The sequence below is a fragment of the Poecilia reticulata genome, chromosome 5, assembly GCF_904066995.2.
Source record: "Poecilia reticulata chromosome 5, P_reticulata-male-v2, whole genome shotgun sequence".
NCBI classification, from domain to species: Eukaryota; Metazoa; Chordata; class Actinopteri; order Cyprinodontiformes; family Poeciliidae; genus Poecilia; species Poecilia reticulata.
The window spans coordinates 5,799,405-5,816,386 of record NC_088834.1 but is presented as its reverse complement, the minus strand read 5'-3'; the positions used below and the strand labels follow the sequence as shown (position 1 = coordinate 5,816,386).

General features: G+C 35.6%; 1 protein-coding gene and 1 long non-coding RNA gene across 4 annotated transcripts in view; one reads left to right on the top strand and one right to left on the bottom strand.

Moving 5' to 3' along the window:
* The window catches only part of LOC103464720 (uncharacterized), a 217,634-nt gene that overhangs the window by 40,328 nt on the left and 160,324 nt on the right, over positions 1-16,982 (bottom strand). The window contains exons 4-5 of one of the 2 annotated variants that reach the window (XR_533696.3): positions 15,013-15,163; positions 8,304-10,410 (exon numbers count right to left, since the gene is read on the bottom strand). This is a non-coding gene — a long non-coding RNA (uncharacterized LOC103464720). Of the gene's footprint in view, positions 1-8,303; positions 10,411-15,012; positions 15,164-16,982 lie in introns of those variants that run through there. The other variant, XR_533698.3, reaches the window with a different exon arrangement.
* The window catches only part of LOC103464721 (metabotropic glutamate receptor 4-like), a 178,246-nt gene that overhangs the window by 97,250 nt on the left and 64,014 nt on the right, over positions 1-16,982 (top strand). For both annotated transcript variants that reach the window (XM_008409022.3, XM_008409021.3), the window contains exon 3: positions 3,559-3,775. In XM_008409022.3, the coding sequence (XP_008407244.1) occupies positions 3,559-3,775 (217 nt within the window). The remainder of the gene's footprint in view (positions 1-3,558; positions 3,776-16,982) is intronic.

Sequence of the window (16,982 nt, the reverse complement as noted above, 5' to 3'; positions counted from 1 at the left end):
GCAACTGACAGATTGTCAGGCTGAAGCAGTGTGAGAGAAATCTGCTTTCGTTGCCCCCACACTGTACCTGATAATAGTCACAACAATTAAACAGCTTTGCACTCTGCTGAGTTCTCAGCTGAGCACATGTTGGTTGTCAGAGTGAGAAAATCTGACACCAGGCAGGGGGAACACAGACTGTTCTGTTTAAAATTCCTTTTTGTGTTGTTGAAAATTATCTTCAATTAAAGTGCATTAGATTTTTTTTAAACCTAAATCTGTCCTCTATTTCAGCCACACAACTACTTCCAGTCTTGTCCTGAATGGTTATGTGAACTTGACAAAACTGTTTTTTAAGAAAGTCAGTGCTATATTCCATTTTTCATATCATTATTTCTTGCTTTTCTGTGCTGTGGCTTTGTGAGGAAATCGTCTTACGCTTTCGGTATCAAGGTGGAGTATCTCTGGAAGCGTGGCCTCTAACCTGTCTTTATGAATACATTTCATAACTTGCTACAGTGGCTTAGATGAGAACGGATAAGTCTGCTGTGGATGAAACCGAAAACACCAAGCAAACTCCAAATACCGCAGGAAGAGGGAAAACAGTTTTTCCTTTTTCATTACTGCTGTGTTCTTGGGTTGGTTGAAAAGAAATCAGATTGACATGTTAAAGCATTTCTTTTTTTCCTTAAACAATTTGACTGGTATTTTTAGTTTCTATGTTTCTTGGGCAACCAGTAGGTCGACTATTTTAAATGAGAGGCAGCGACCTGTGCCTTGTTTTTACGACTTTTACACCTCAAGTTTGAAGAAGTAGGCTGGAGATTATCCTTCCTACTCCCTCACACAAACAAACTCTTACAAATCTCTCCCTTGGGCAGGAGCTACAGTAGCTACCAAACAGCCTTTAGACACAAAATTAGCAGGTTTTCCATAACCCACTTTGTCACATGGTCATCATGACTTACAATGCCTGAAGAGTAACAAGTTCTGGTCTGTGTTTTCAACTCAACAAACCACTGTGACATCTAATTTTGTTCAAAATTATTGCCTAAATGCTGAAAATACTGATAGCAACAATGTTAGCAGGTAATATATAGTGTACTATATAGTGTACTTATATATTCACTATATAAGTACGCTTATATAGTGTACTTTAAAAAAGTACACTATATAACAGAAGGGGAAACAAATAGATAGATTTATTCATATTTACTGTATTAACTTGTGTTTTATTTACTAGTTAACTGTTATATTAAACAATTATGTAGGCATTTGTAATGGAATCTGTTGTATAAGAAGCGGCATCACTGGGATTCCAGTTTTATAATGCTTTCATCATTTTATCAAGGACTTGTCTATTCTTACTGCTGTGCGGTTGTTTAAAACTTATACAAGTGGCTTAATTTATCATGTTGAAATGTCGGGCCAGCATCTGTCCAGATTGGGGATTTCTCAGCTGAGTATGCTGATACTTACATTCATCATACAGGAGAACAGCTCACAAATAAGTCAGCAACAGAGACATTTTTAAACTTGTGTGTCTGCTTTTTTTTCCCCAGGAACTCAATAAGAAGATAAAATATTACACCATTTCTCAAGATTTATTGTTTCTTCCATAGAAAGAAACGGCTAAATGCTCAAATGTAGACGCATTTAAATACAGTACTATGTATAGGTGTAACAGTGTTTCCAATGTTACTCACCAATGTTACAATGACACGATTTTAGCATCAATATTATTTTATATGCTTTTCTTTGAAAACATCACATTTTACAGTACATTGCTTTAGGTTACATTTTGAGCTTCAATATAAACATGTCTAGTTATGTTTCTGAAGTAGCTTTTACATTCAATAATCTATTTACAAGTTTTGTATTCACTGCTTCACATTTAATTTGTGGCCAATGACAAGCTACAATAAATCTTCCAGATCATTTTAACCAGCATACCCTTTTATTTTTGGCCAGGTTGGACTTATCATCATAGTACGAGAGGCTGGGAGACATTCCCTTTAAGAGAGATGTTTCACGTCAAAGCTTATCTGGTTAGGTGTGCCACAGCCTTCAGGTCTGCTGTCTATATTAGTGAAACAGTGCATGTGGTGAAGACACAGCTTAGGAGAATACAGGGCTGTTTTCATTAAAATCATGTTTTGCAGGCTGCCCCTCCGTCTTGTTTTGTTTTGACACACACAAAACGTGGCCAGTTGTCATCAAAAAAAGGCACGCTCTGTATCATTACCAGGAAGCCCTGCTGCCTCCTTTCTGTCTTGCTCTCAGCAATCCGTGTGGATGAAAAATTATATTTTCACAAACACAGTTTTATCCATTAGAAAAACAGCAAAGTCACATGTGTGATGAGTTGAAATGATCACAAAGCTTTGGGATTTAGCTGACCTACGTTATGCTACTGAGTGTTGCAGTCTTTCTCTTTCCTTAGTGGATCACAGAAATCTTTACAGAAGTCAGGCAAAACTACCAATATACAAACATCTGTAACCAAATCAATCACAGTATGAAAACAGTTAGTCTAATGAAAATAATAATTTTTTCTACACGCCTATGCTTTCATTTGATGGCAAAGTGAGGTATTTCATTTTTGAAGCAACCCTGGATCCAAAGTAAATATTCATTCTAACTAAAGGTATCCTGATCCTGCTTTATTTGCAGTTTGGAAGAAGGAATCTAAATAATGATAGATTCTCCTCCCCAAAAAAAACAAACAAAAAAAACACTGTCTAATCTTGCCAATGGACCAGCATTTCCTCCGCCCTCCTTACAGAAAACGCAGCTCCACACACACTGGCTCAGAAGTTCCTTAGTTTTATGTAGTTGAGTTTAGTTGAGTGTTACTAACTTTGTGAGTTTGTTCATCAAACTACTTAACTGAAGGATTGAATTCTTATTATTAACAAACTTGTCTTATGTTAGAAATAAACTATGTTTATTCTATGCATTTGTAAAGTTAAGCTGTCTGTGAATGTGCTAAACTTCATCTTTCATCTATTGTTGTTCTAATTTCCATATCCTGTCAGGTAGGCATTCATGAGCAAACTACTTTACTACCACATACCGATACAGATATTTTGGTAATTTTGCTAAATAACTAATTTTGGTATTAAATGCCTTTATTATGAACTATCTATCGCCAAACCAGGCTGTTATTGCACAACAGAGCTCTCGGAGCACATCACAGAAACTCACTTACATTTATGCTCCACATCTGGAACACTTGAATAGAAACAGTAATTTATTTAAATACAACAAGATCCATACTTTTAAATAAGAAAAACCTTTTGCCATAAGATCATTTTTAAGTTCACTATTCTTATCTACTTTCTGCAGAATTACCATTGCTACAGTTTTTTTTACATTATTGAGCTAGTAGAGTCTGTGTCTTTATTTAACATTTTTAGAATAATACATCCTATGCAAAACATTTTGTTTTGTGTTGTGTAACTGCCTCTTCATACGCGGTATAAACCACCATAGCCTTGTGCCAGTATGCTATCCTTCCCCACAGCTGCACTGAAGGCCAATTTATGCTTTTAATGTTATCGGTATATCTGTGTACAGATACCCCAGGTGAGCTACGCCTCTACAGCGCCGGAGCTGAGTGACAACACCCGCTACGACTTCTTCTCCCGTGTGGTGCCTCCAGACACATATCAGGCCCAGGCCATGGTGGACATTGTTAAGGCCATGCGCTGGAACTTTGTCTCCACTGTGGCCTCAGAGGGAAACTATGGAGAGAGCGGAGTTGATGCTTTCATTCAGAAGTCTCGGGAGGACGGTGAGTACACTTGTCCTCGTATGGCATTTTACACCACTAATTCTCTTGACTCAAGTTTAATAAGTCAAATTCATAAATGTCTTCAAGAAAAATAAGAAATGACATCTACTGTTATTACAAAGTAAATAATGGGGTGGAAACTTGTTGGAGAACCATTAGGTAAACAGAGATAGCTTTAAAGATAACTACAAGAAAGTAAAGTATATAGTTACATTTTTAATCATTTCTTTAGCAAAAGGCTGATTAAAGGTAGAATCACCCACAAAATGGTGAGTGGTTTGGTTCAATGCGCTTCTTTTCCAATACAATTGTTTTTTCTACTAGCATTTGATTTTCAGCTTTGTGTGTGTAGGAAGTAAGGGTGCTATAATTCTAGAGATATTACCTGTAAATTATCCATAAAACTGAAAACTAAATATAACTATTAACATCATTATACTTTGAGGATATAATTACTTTACAGTAAAAAAAAAAAGAAAAGAAGATGCATCTTCATTTCTATTGTTTTAAGCAAACTAAGGAGCAGAGGCAGAAAACTAACAGATTACAAATCATGGTAGATTTCAAGACATGAAGTACTTCAGCTTTCTGTAACATGATTCAGCATCAGACAAACAAAAATATTCAGATTGTCAAAAAACAAACAGACGTGCGTGGGAGTAGATTTCAGATTATTCTCTCAAATAATCTATAGTATAATACTCCTAAAAAGGATAAAGAAAGAATAAATAAAAATGTAAGTAATGATTTTGCCATTTTGCTAGGCAGGACATGTGTGTTTGGATGCACCTATTAGTGCATCCATGTATGTGTGTGCTTGCTAGCTTGAAGGCAGCTTTTTTGTCAGTACAAAAATAAGAAACTGCAGAAGAAAAAAGGTTGCAAACTACTAATCAGGCTCTCAGCTTCCTTTGTCTTTCTGCTTGCTGACCTACTGATGCCCTCTCACCCTTCACTGGGCTACTGGTGTGAAGCTTACATTTAGTGCATACACTGAGCCCAACCACACACACACATAACAAACCAAGACAAAGTGAACAACAAGGTGAATTTATTTTAAAGAACTGCTCGATTTCTAAACTCACATCCTAAAAAAAGGCATATTGTGACAAAATGAAAACCCATGTAACATTCTTACCCACAGCTGCCAAACATTTTGAGGAGATGTTGCTTTATGTTGCTTGAATGTACAAGTAAGCACATTTTAGCTGTCATATTAATTCTGAAAGACTGTCAGGTCTAAGTCTTTAAGTTTAACACCTGGAACAGAAGCTTGAAACAGCAGTGATGATGTTCTGCTGTATTTTTTGTACTTTAGGCTTTTATCTATTTTCTCTGAATCACACCCTGCATTTTGTATTTCCCTAACACCACAAAGGGCTGTTAAAAGTATTTATCCATCACATATTTCTTCTATTTTTGCTGTTTTCTCACTTAAATATTTCAGATTATTTAATACATTTTAATATCAGACAGAGACAATCTCAGTAAACACAAAAGGCAATTTTCAAATTATGGTTTCACTCAATAAGGGAAATAGCTATCCAAAGCAAACTGGCTCTATCTGAAAACAGTAATTGTCTTCTAACTGGAAATACTCCTTTTACATTTCTGTGGAGGAATTTTATCTAATCAGTCAACAGAACAATTTCCCATTCATGCTGGGGATCATCAGAGCGTGTGTTATGGCTAGCATTAGTTTTGACCTTGAAACTTATATGGATGCCACTTTTTCCAGTCTAACTCTTGTCAAATCAAAGACATCGACCCTGGCTGAGGAAAGTGAGGCCTTCAGTGCTTAAATGCTGTTCTGTGTTCATTTGTGGCATCCTAGAAGAATTGTTGGTGTATTCTCTGTTCCATGTTTTCTCCATTTGTGGAACATGAGTCCCAAATGGCTTGTGACTTTTTCCAGGTTGTTAGAAATCAACTATTTTCTTATTTGTTTTGCATCTCTTTAGATCAGTGTGTGATGTTTTGGTTCTTGAGATATGTTAGCCTTCATCCTCTTGTCAGATATGTTGTCTTTAAAAGGGATTTTTTGATTCAACAGGTAAGAAATCAGACCTGCTTATGGACAGCAAAAATACGGAATTATATATTTCTCATCGGCCCTGCGACAGACTGGCGACCTGTCCAGGGTGACCCCGCCTCTCACCTGCAACGTTAGCTGGAGATAGGGACCAGCAACCCTCCCGACCCCATTAAGGGACAAGGGTGTAAAGAAAATGGATGGGTATTTCTCATCGTGCTAGGTTGATTTAGATACCATTTTTTCCCCCTTAAGAAAGAGCACCACAGTTAAAAAAAAAACCTTTTTATACATACTGCGATTGTCTTTGTTCGAAAAAAATATATAATAGTGGATCTGACACCTCTAAGTGTGACAAAAAAAGCATAAAAGTAAGACATCTATGAAGGTCTAATAGTTTTTCTATAATCAGCAAACTACTCAACAAGAAGAATTATCGAGTAGTGTAATTCCATGTCATACATAACACCTTCTATTAGAGACAGACAATAATCTGTATATTAAAAACACATAACTCCTACAGATATTACACAAAGTTAACAATAGGTGTTTTTGGACTCTCCATCCAGTTGCTTTAGGTGTGTTTACTCTGTTTTACTGAAAGAGTTCCCGTGATATTTGACTGCTTTGGTTGACTAAGTGCAACTGTAATTAAAAAATGCACTCTAAGATACCCCAGTGATGTCTCTGTCTTGCACTGTGGCTACAAAAAGATAAAAAACAAAAAAAACAAACTTAGATGTTGTTGTTCATCGGCTCAGTCTGCTACTTTGTTCTATTAATCTCTTGGGAACAAGTCTGCTGAGGGCTAAGAAAAAACATTATTTCTGCATGAAGCATCTCCAGGACTTTATCCGAGTAGGGCAATGAAGATATATATATATATATATATATACATATACATATATATATACATATACATATATATATATTCCCTGTTTTAAATATAACTTTGATCAAATTTGTTTAGTTAATGTCTGTCCTCAAAATGAATATTGCAGGCCTAATGTACTCTTGTGTATTTTAAAGAAAGAATGCAATCTCTCCAAATAAAACAATCAATTCAAGAGAGACGGATGATGGAGAATCCCAAAGTTACTCGTACTTTATCAGCCAACCCACTGAAATACTTTTGGAGCTCCTTTAGCATAGTAGTTTGTGGAAAGGAATAGATCTGGGACAAGCTGAAAGCTGCTGTGTCATTTCTTCTAAAGGAGACCAAAATCACCTTACTTGATCCATCTGAAATTCATAAACATATCTACACTATAAGATATAAGATCCGACCATCACTTAAAACAAATGAGGCGAGCTATGCTCATGAAATAAGGTATGACCTCATTGAAAAATATCTCCTGAGCTTTTGCTTTTGCTCTAAATTATATCAAGATGGTTCCATCCTTCTTATTAGCTTTATTATTCAACCCCAGACACCATAAAAGGAGGAGGCAATCATTCGAGGCCTTATGCACCACACTCAGAGGCCCTGACCATGGATATTTTTAAACTGATATTTTTCAATTCACTTGGGAAAAAATGTCAGACAATTAGACTTTCTGAAAAAAAAAGGATGAAATAGCACTTCAAATCATGTACTTAGGAAACTTATTTTTTTCTAATCATGAAGAAAACTTAGAATGTCATGTTTTCTAAGCACATGATTTTTATTGGTGACAGCCTATCACATTAACATGGGTGCAGGTAAAATGGTATAAACAACGCAAATTTTGTTGGGATTTCCAGCCAACAAAGATGTGAGCATAGACAGCATAGACAGAGCTCGGTGTGTGTTAGTTTTTTAAAATCATTCATATCATCACAGATATACGTAAACAATATTTTAATAAGTATCTCAAATTTGGAAGTAGTTTGTTCTCAACAAATCAGCCAATTGTAAAACCAAGAAATTAAGCTATGGCTATTTCATTTTGTGAAATGTCGGTTTAGAAAGATAAAAAAAGCCAGGTGAGGTGGTACAAAGTCTTGTTGATACTAAGATATAGTATATATGTTTATAATATGCATAAACATCACTCTAGAATACAAAGGAAAGTGTCATTAGCATTTTCGATGCCTTGTGGCATTTTAACAAATAACACTACACCCCTATTTAGAAGGTGTCAAAAACAACAGCAAAATCGTCCAAAAACCACCTACTGTTAAATGTAACATTTGTAGGTGATATATTGGATCTCAAGTCTTGTTTCTCTGAACTGCAAGGTGCTAAATGTGATACTGGATTACGCGCATACTATCAGATCTTTGTAGCACTGGCTCAAATAACTCAAAGTGGATTGATAGATCTAAGCCAAGCACACGTCTTTATCAATGTAGGAACAGTATTTTTCTCTTGTTTGTCTGGAAGATCTGAAAGTTCCTCTAATGTATGAATACACACAATGCAAATACATTTGTTATTTCCTTGCATTGCTAGTAGTATAGCAGATAGTGTGCACACGCAGAACAATCCAATAAAAAAATCTGATATTATAACAGGAATATTATGTGATACAGTGAATAAAAATGCTGATTCAGTGAGGCTGATTCAGCAACCTTATTGTCATTTTTCTGCCTTGATAACCATTTGTTGTGGCACTAACAGAATTCAGTGGATGCCTGCCTATTCACAGTTCAGTATTCATGGATTCGCCTATTCACCAAAAAATTGCCATTTTGCTGATTTTTTTATAGCTCATCTTAAGCATTCAGAACAAAATGTAGCTTTTGAAAATGAAATAAAGACTTTATGACACGCCTTTAGCTGGCGTTTGCAGAGCAGCCAATCCAGAAGTGCTTTTCATTTTTCTTGATTAGCTGAACCAATAACAGTGTAGATCAAGAAAACCATGGCTGTTAACTTCTGAAGTACTGACAAAATGGTTTCCACTGTGTATATAAACGTATACTAACATACATTTGGTGTTTCAACTATTATAATAGGCAATTTATTATTTTATCCTGAGTGGTTGTCACCCTAAACCTTTTTAGTTTCTCTTTCTTCAGTGACCATGTAAAATATGTTGATTTTGTAAACTTTTTTTATGTATATGAACAAGAATTTCCTCAGACTTGGAAAAAGCTAAGCTCATAGAATTCATCAGATTTTCTTTCTGAGTGGATACGTTTCTTCAATCAACACTTAACAAATCAAATCAATTTAAAAGGCCCAGAAGAACGTATAGATAATTTTCTACCTATGATTAGCTTACAGCTTGGGGTCTTAAGAGACATTCTAGTCTGCGCTCTGCTTCAACAGCATTACGTAAGCAAACTAATCAGTCTGTTACAAAATTCTACACAGTCTGTAAATAGTAACACGACTGCTGCACTTGCTTCACTCTTACCAAATCACACAGGATCCATATGAGTTAATAGACCAAGGTAATACCTGATGAGGCAAATTATTTGAATCATCTTCCATACCAATGACCCCAGATGCCCTGGAGTCACCTGTTTGCCGTTGTACCAGCAGACTTTTCTCTCTAAGGAGAGATAATAACTTACTGGGCACATTGTGAGCAAGAAGCGGATGATGAAAGGCAAATATGAATTCCAGGTGGGGTTGTTTTGGTCTTTGCTGGCCTCTCTTCCCGGTGAGAGAAAAAGGAATATAGAGATGTGAATTGGTAACCTTCAGACTTCCTTTTTTCTTGGAGGTGACCAGTATTTCATCTCTAAGGTGTTGTTGCTGAATGCGAAGCTTTCTACCCCGTTTCACTCTCTTTAGTAATACGTACTGGATAAGATGTAAAATTCAAAGACAAGCATTAAAAAGAAATCACATGGAAAAAGACTTGTGCTTGTCCATAGGATTACAACTTTGCATTAACGTTAATAACGTTTGTTAAAAACATGAGATAAGTAATTGTCTGTTCAAGATAAAAGATGTAAGTATCTCATTGTCCAGACAATGTGGATATTAAAGCAAAGTAAAACATTTTAATTGCCTGCAACCCTTTTTGCTTCTTATTGCCTTATAGTTAACTACCAGCTGGTCATTTTTATCATCAATGTAGCCATCTTAATTACAAAGTTTCATAATAAAAATTAATATGTACAGTACAATTTTGTGAAAAAGACAGATAAGGATTAGTCATTTTACCAGATCAATACAAGATTGAAATGTAAGATGACAAACCAAAATTAGTGTGAGTTTAATTTCTTGATAGGTTTGTACTTTTGGCATCCTGTATTTCTCCTGTTGTCAGATAACAATAAATATCTTTAACTTTCTCTCAGAGAAAAATAAACATAACACATTTAATGGATATTTTTGTTATTTTGTCTTGTGTGAACTCTACTTTTTCACCTCTCTATGCTTAAGGATGTTAGCACTGTTTTGTGTTGGCAGGGGACATCCATCCATTTCTGTTCGGAGCTTTAAGACAAATTCTTACTGGTCTCACAATGGCATCTAACATTTGGAAAGGATCCATACATTCTGCGCAGCAAAAGAAAGCGGCATGCCGTGTTCAGGTCGCATCTCCTGTAATCTTGATTGATGATGATGATTATTGTTGTCTCCCTGACCTCATTCACTTCAGATTCCAGCATCCTCCTTATTTCTTCTGTTTCCTTATTCGCTCCATTGTGTTCTGGATCACTGACAAAAAAAACCTTTTGATTAATCCAATAAATTTTAATTAAACAGCCATATTTGAGCTGTCAACTATCATTTCCATTTAAAATTAAGTTTTTGTCCTTGAGTTAATAAATCTATAAAAGCAAAAGTCTAAATTGATATTCTTTGTATTTATTTGATCATATGACAATGATACTGTTGCAGTGCACGATTATTCAAAAATCAAAAAAGGCAGAGAAGCAGTGGTAAAGTCAGCAGCATGGTCATTTTCAAAGGGTCTTATATATATATATATATATATATATATATATATATATATATATATGTGTGTGTGTGATTCTTGAGAATAGGGACAAAACAGGTCCTATGGATAAAGCACAAAATTTGAATAAAATATACACAAAATATAATTTTTTTAAATATCTGAATAAACTAACCTGGGTCCTGTGAGCACAACAACGTATGTTTTCCACATGTTTGCTGAATATTTATTTATTTTAAACATTGTAGTAGGTGGATGGTGCCTGTAAAATCCCTTGTCCCAGAGCAGAACTCAACACATTGTAATAGCTTAGAACAATTAAAGGAATACTAAGATAATATATTATGGCAATTAAGTATAAGTAGTCATATAAATAATTATAAAAGTGTCAATAAATTGAATTAAATATCATTTTTATATATTTTCCAACTCCATTGAAATTTGTCCCTAGTTTTTGTTAACACTGTCAGAAATGAAAAGAATGTAAAAGAAATCAGGCATTATTGGGGGGCACCAGAACTTCTGAGGACCCCACAACCACTTCCTTTCTCTTTCTTTGCTAAAAGGGATAGTTAGCTCCGGTTAGCTTATGTTTTTCTTTAGTTTTTTCTTCTGTTTTATTCCTAAGTTGCTCGTCACAACCATGATGTATCAACACCATAACTGACAATTTACAAAACTTTAATAATTAAATTTTGTGAAATAAAAGCTTAATTTTGGTACAATGTAAATATTTCATGAACCTGATGAGCTACAATATGGTCTCCTTCAGAATAACAACATATAAATTGAGGTAGTTTGGCATTTTTGTCAACACCGTCAGAGTTTTTCTGAGTCTTTCGGTGAAATCTCACTTAAATGTGCAGTTAATTCATTTTAATGTATTTTACATAATTTGCATTACCTCACATGTAACAAGTATTTCTTTTTACTCACTAGTTTGTCACCACCTTCAGTTCTGTGTCAACTCCGTCATGCACTGTCAACTCTGTCAGATGGACATTTTGTTGTTTTTTGTTTTAAATAATTTTTTTTTGTTTCTTGAGAAGCTTTTGTCTGTAAAAATGAGAAAAACATCACTAATAGGGTCATTAAAAAAATATTTTATATTTATTTTGTCAGATGGTGATAAAAGTCTGGGTCAGGTCGATTAAAAATGTAATTTAAAAATAAAATGTTGCAACTGGGAGCCTACACCTTAGCATCTTTACATTTCCAAAACATTATTTGTCATATTTACATAGATAAGGTTGAGAAATAATAAAAAAAAAAAAAAAAGGGAAAATTAAAACCCATTTTGTCCCTATTCTGAAGAATCACTGATATATATATATATATATATATATATATATATATATATATATATATATATATATATATATTGCCTTCTCACCCTCCGTGGGTGGTCTCTTTCATCCTCTGAGCTCGGGTCCTCTACCAGTGGCCTGGAGCTTGAGGGTTCTGCGCAGTATCTTTGCTGTGCCTAGTAGCTACTGCACATTTCTGGACTGAGATGTCTGATGTTGTTTCTGGGATCTGTTTGAGACACTGCTCCAGTTTGGGGGTGACTGCCCCAAGAGCCCCGATGACCACAGGCACCACTGTGGTCTTCACCTTCCAGACCTTTTCCAGTTCCTCATTGATGTATAAAAACAATGATCTGTCCTCAGAAGCAATATTAACATCGAAAGACAAAGTCCTGTGTCACCAAAACAGTTAGCGGGAATATCCTTACATAATGTATGTTCAAGATCTAGGGACACAGGATGTTTATATGTTTAATTTCAAATAAAGCCTTTTGAAAACAACATAGATTCAGAAACAGAAAGCTCTTAATGTTTATCTGGGGTCCAATTCATTCACTCCTACTACTTCAGTATTTATGATTTTTATTTTTTTTTTGTGCAACCTTTCTGAAAGCAACTGTGTGGCCGGGCAAGAGTTGGCAGGAGAAGCACATCTTTGACTGCAGACAGCCCATCTCTGCAAAGATGTTCATTACTATGGAGCTTGCCCCAATAGACATCATTAATCAAGTTAATGAAACTCAATGTCGATAAGAGCCCTAACAAGATTCCCTCACAAACCAATGACCGTCCTGACATTAACATGAGAATCCTTGCTAATGGAGTAACTGCCACCCCTGTGTGACGCAAAGGATTACAAGCATTAGAAATGGAGTCGGCATGGAAAAGTGCACGCGGGAAATGCAAAACAAAGAAAAAGAAATCAGGGAGCATCAACAGTGATGAATTTCTCGAGGCTTGTTATTTGAAGATTCAGAAAACAGACAATAGAGAGAGTTAATGTTATTCCTGGTAACAGGAAAAAAAGAAAGAAGAAGAGCGAAATCATTATTATGTTGTATTTATCAGATCCTAATGAGTTAATTAAAAGTTGATTTTGTTCCATTGATTAGGTGTTGGGATTATGTATTTATTTGGATAATACAGCTGATGAAAATACCAGAATACTTTTTCTGATGCATGCTTGCATGTACTTCCCATCCCCCTCTGCCTGTCTAATGAGGACAGAAAAAGAAATTTCCCAAAACATGAGACATGCCTTTCACTGATGCAAGGGGGGAGTTAAGGACCATTTTAAAATTCAGATTAAAACATGCTTGAACCGTTGGTGTTTACACGAGCAAGCTTTTGTGTGAGGGTTAGACAGGGCATGTATTCATTATATTGCACTGATGAATATGACACTCATGGGAATGATGTGACAACACTTGAGCAAACCCAGAGTGTGCTTCTGCAGGCGAGGCTTTGGACATGCAGACATATTTTTTTGATTTGTTCTCAAATTTGATGTCCCAGAGAAACATGAAATATTAGAGTCTTCCTTCACTAAAAGCCAAACAGCCTGCAAGAAGATTCAATAAAAAAAAAAAACATTGAAAGCTCAGCGATTGGTTGAGAGAAAACCATTGCTCCACCCAGAGCAGCCCGGGAGGCTTTCGAACATCTGTACTCTAAATGACTGCAGTCACCAAGGGAAGAGATCACAGCACACTCAGCAATGTTCCTCTTTCTATCCATATGGTCTTTTTAATCTCGAGTTCACACCCTGTGCGGTGTGTCGGCCACTTATAGCGTTATTTATTATGTGACACCACAGAAACGACCCCTGAGTGCCTCAGATATGTCCTGTTAGAATTTGTTTAAACAGTTACTTGTCATTGCCTAATTGGGCAAAGCTAATAGTTGAATAATCATCCATCACCTGAAGAATTTTCTCTTAGTAGCTGTTCCCTCATTTTAGGGGCATGATGGTCATATATTGCTCTTAATGTAAAGTCAATTTCTCAAAGCAAACACTGCTGCTTGAACTGCTGCTTGAACTCTGATCTTCAGACATGCCCGACAGAAATGTGCCGTTCCCCAGCTCCGATTTTCACATGACATTGTTCTGCACCCGTGAATGCAGTGTGGTAAATTCACATAATGACATTTCCCACATGGGGCTTGTACTTTCTGATGTAAGTGTGAAATAATACATATTCAAACAGGGAAGATAATTGGGCAAATTATGTGCGTGAAGATCAAATCAAAAGTACAAAGAAATCCATGGCAATGGATTAGGTTGTGAGGGATGTTGTGTGGGCTGTTGCATTCAATCGTAGCCTGATGTTCTTATGTAAAACGGCACAAACTCACATCAAAATAAGGTTTCGAATATTAGTGCACTTTTTTCAGGTAATATTTGCAGAAGGTCTTTTTTTTAGAAAAGATAAGCTAAAAGTACAGGCAGTGGTGCATGAATAAGATATTAAATGATATTTAGATTGGTCTTTATTTAACTCTATTCTATGGAGGCTTTTTATTAGAAGTCATGAGAGAATATTATAAATGGGAGTGCTCATGCAACTAATCTGGATTACAATTCTCCCACTAATCCATACAACTTATTTACATTATTACATACCAACGTCACTTTTGTCCAAGGGATGAGATTTTCTCGGCTTCTGACATAGAGTTTCTAAATGGCTTAATTTATAATCGTCATTAGAGCAGATTTACATGTAGTATTATTCAGTATTATAAAGATTTGATCAAATAAAAACATCAGAGAATGCTTTCATTTTGAACTACTGTAGTGTGGCTCATGATGACTTGGGAAGAGTTCGCAGACGCACAATAGACGATATAAAAGAAGCACAAACCTTTTAAAAAACCTTCTCAAATGAACATATGAAAGAGCTTGTGTGTGGGATTGGATATATTACACGATTAGAAGCTCTAGACAAAATATCCTTAACTGACTTCATTTGAGGAGGATGGCAATTTAATTTTCTATTGACGTGAACATTAAACTTTTTCAGAGATTTGTTTAAAATTAAGCAGAGTGATACATACCTCCTAGTTCCCTCTACTATCTTCTTGATAGGTTGTGTTTTAAGATATTATCATCTTTCTTCAACCTCCAGGGTTTGCTAGATGTCTCTCTGTGCAGTCTAGATTTGATAGGAACATCACCAACCTCACTCTAAGAATGGCACCAACCACCCTGCATATAAAAAAAAACAGCAGATCATGAGAAGAAGACAAAACCACAGTCTGTAACCCTGAAAAATTATATATTCACATCTTTATAATTGTCTTTAATTTCATAAAACAATAATTATTATATGTTTAGTGGATACCATTTTGGATGTTGTCAGACAGTTTCCATTCTTTCCTAAATTCACCAGTCTAGCAGAAACTGAGCTCAGCGTTTTAAAAATGTGGTTAATCACAGTTAATTCATGATTTAACAAGGGATGCAATTACCTTCCCTCAGCAGGACAGGTTGCTTAGGATAGCTTTCTTGCCTTAATAAACTACATCAACTGAAAACTGTTTTTTTTTTCTTACTTACACAGACTATTTTGGTCTGAAATAAAATTTTGTGTGGTAATCTAAAATATTTAAGTGTCACAAACAAAAAAAAAGAGGAGGAATTTGTGTGAACAAATACTCTTTTACTGCACTATCTATGTCCTCTAATGGAGTATGGAGGCAATTTTACTTCTGGCCAAGGACCCTGAAGTGCTTATGCTAAAGAAATGGCAGAACCACTCCTGTTTTATTGATGCATGGTGATCACAGCCATGAGGGGGCAAAAATAATGACTTTGGTAGCTAATGAGGCAACATTGGCATAAACCAACCAATGACTGTCAGGGACAGCCAATCTCCATGCACAGTATGCTGGAATAACCTTGATAGTGGAAACTGAATTTGATTTAGCAATGGAAAAAAGAGAAATCAGTGACGGTGTGTTTGGAGCAAAATTTCCATACAGTAATAGGCTACACAAGGACTTACAAATAGGTTTCCAATTGTCCAATTAGCCCTAATGAAATAAGCGGAATATTTGGACTGAGCTAAACATTGAGAGCTAACTGGAGGGAATGTCAGCAGATTTGTAGTTTTTCCAGACCAAATGTGTTTGATTTTCTGACATTGGCAGAAAGAGACACTTTAGCCATGAATGAATGTGCTTTGGGTTTCAAGTTTCAATCTATCAAGTTTATTTGATAGACTGAAACTTTCACATTGCACATTCCAGCAACAAGGCAGCTCAAAGTGCTTTACATCATAAAAACACAAAAATACAAAGTCAGAAATCTTCTTCAAGGAAATGATTAAAATAAAATAATCTGTTCATTGTCGTTTTTTTCTTGTTTGTGTAGCTGTTAGGGAGAGCAGAGTTACATAAATATATAAAACGACCTTTGACAGCTTTATAAAAATGGTAAACTGCCTATCAGTCATCAAAGACAAAGATACCATCATAAAACCTCTTTTGTCCAAATACATTAAGAGGGGACAATTTCAAGGGAGAGGAAAGAAAACATCTTTGTGTTGCCATTTTAAGTTATATCAAAATAATCCCTCTATTTTTGGCATATTTCAAATTCACTATAGAAGTCTAGATGTTTTCAGACTTCTCTACAAAACTGCAAATGAGGACGGCACTGGGTTGTTCTCAGGATTTGTTATTGAACTGTTATTGAAGACATTACACTGAAACCCTTATGAAGTTATAAGGGCCTAGGAGAGGGTTTTTAATTTAATTCTGAATAAGGAATAAAGCATGAGCGATTTGCCTGGCAGGAATCACAGGATGGGTTCTTGACACAGTGTCACTTTGACTCAGGGTGTGTCATTTCCATTAGAAATGACAACCAGCTTAACAGTCTGTTGAAAAACAGAAAGAGGTGGAGGGGAAAAGAGTGGGAGGGATGATATAAAATCAGATGTTAAGGTTGAAAAAAGTGAAACGTTTGCAGAATGCAAAATAAGAGTCGTTTAATTTGCCAGTGGGTAGGAAGATGCCACAAA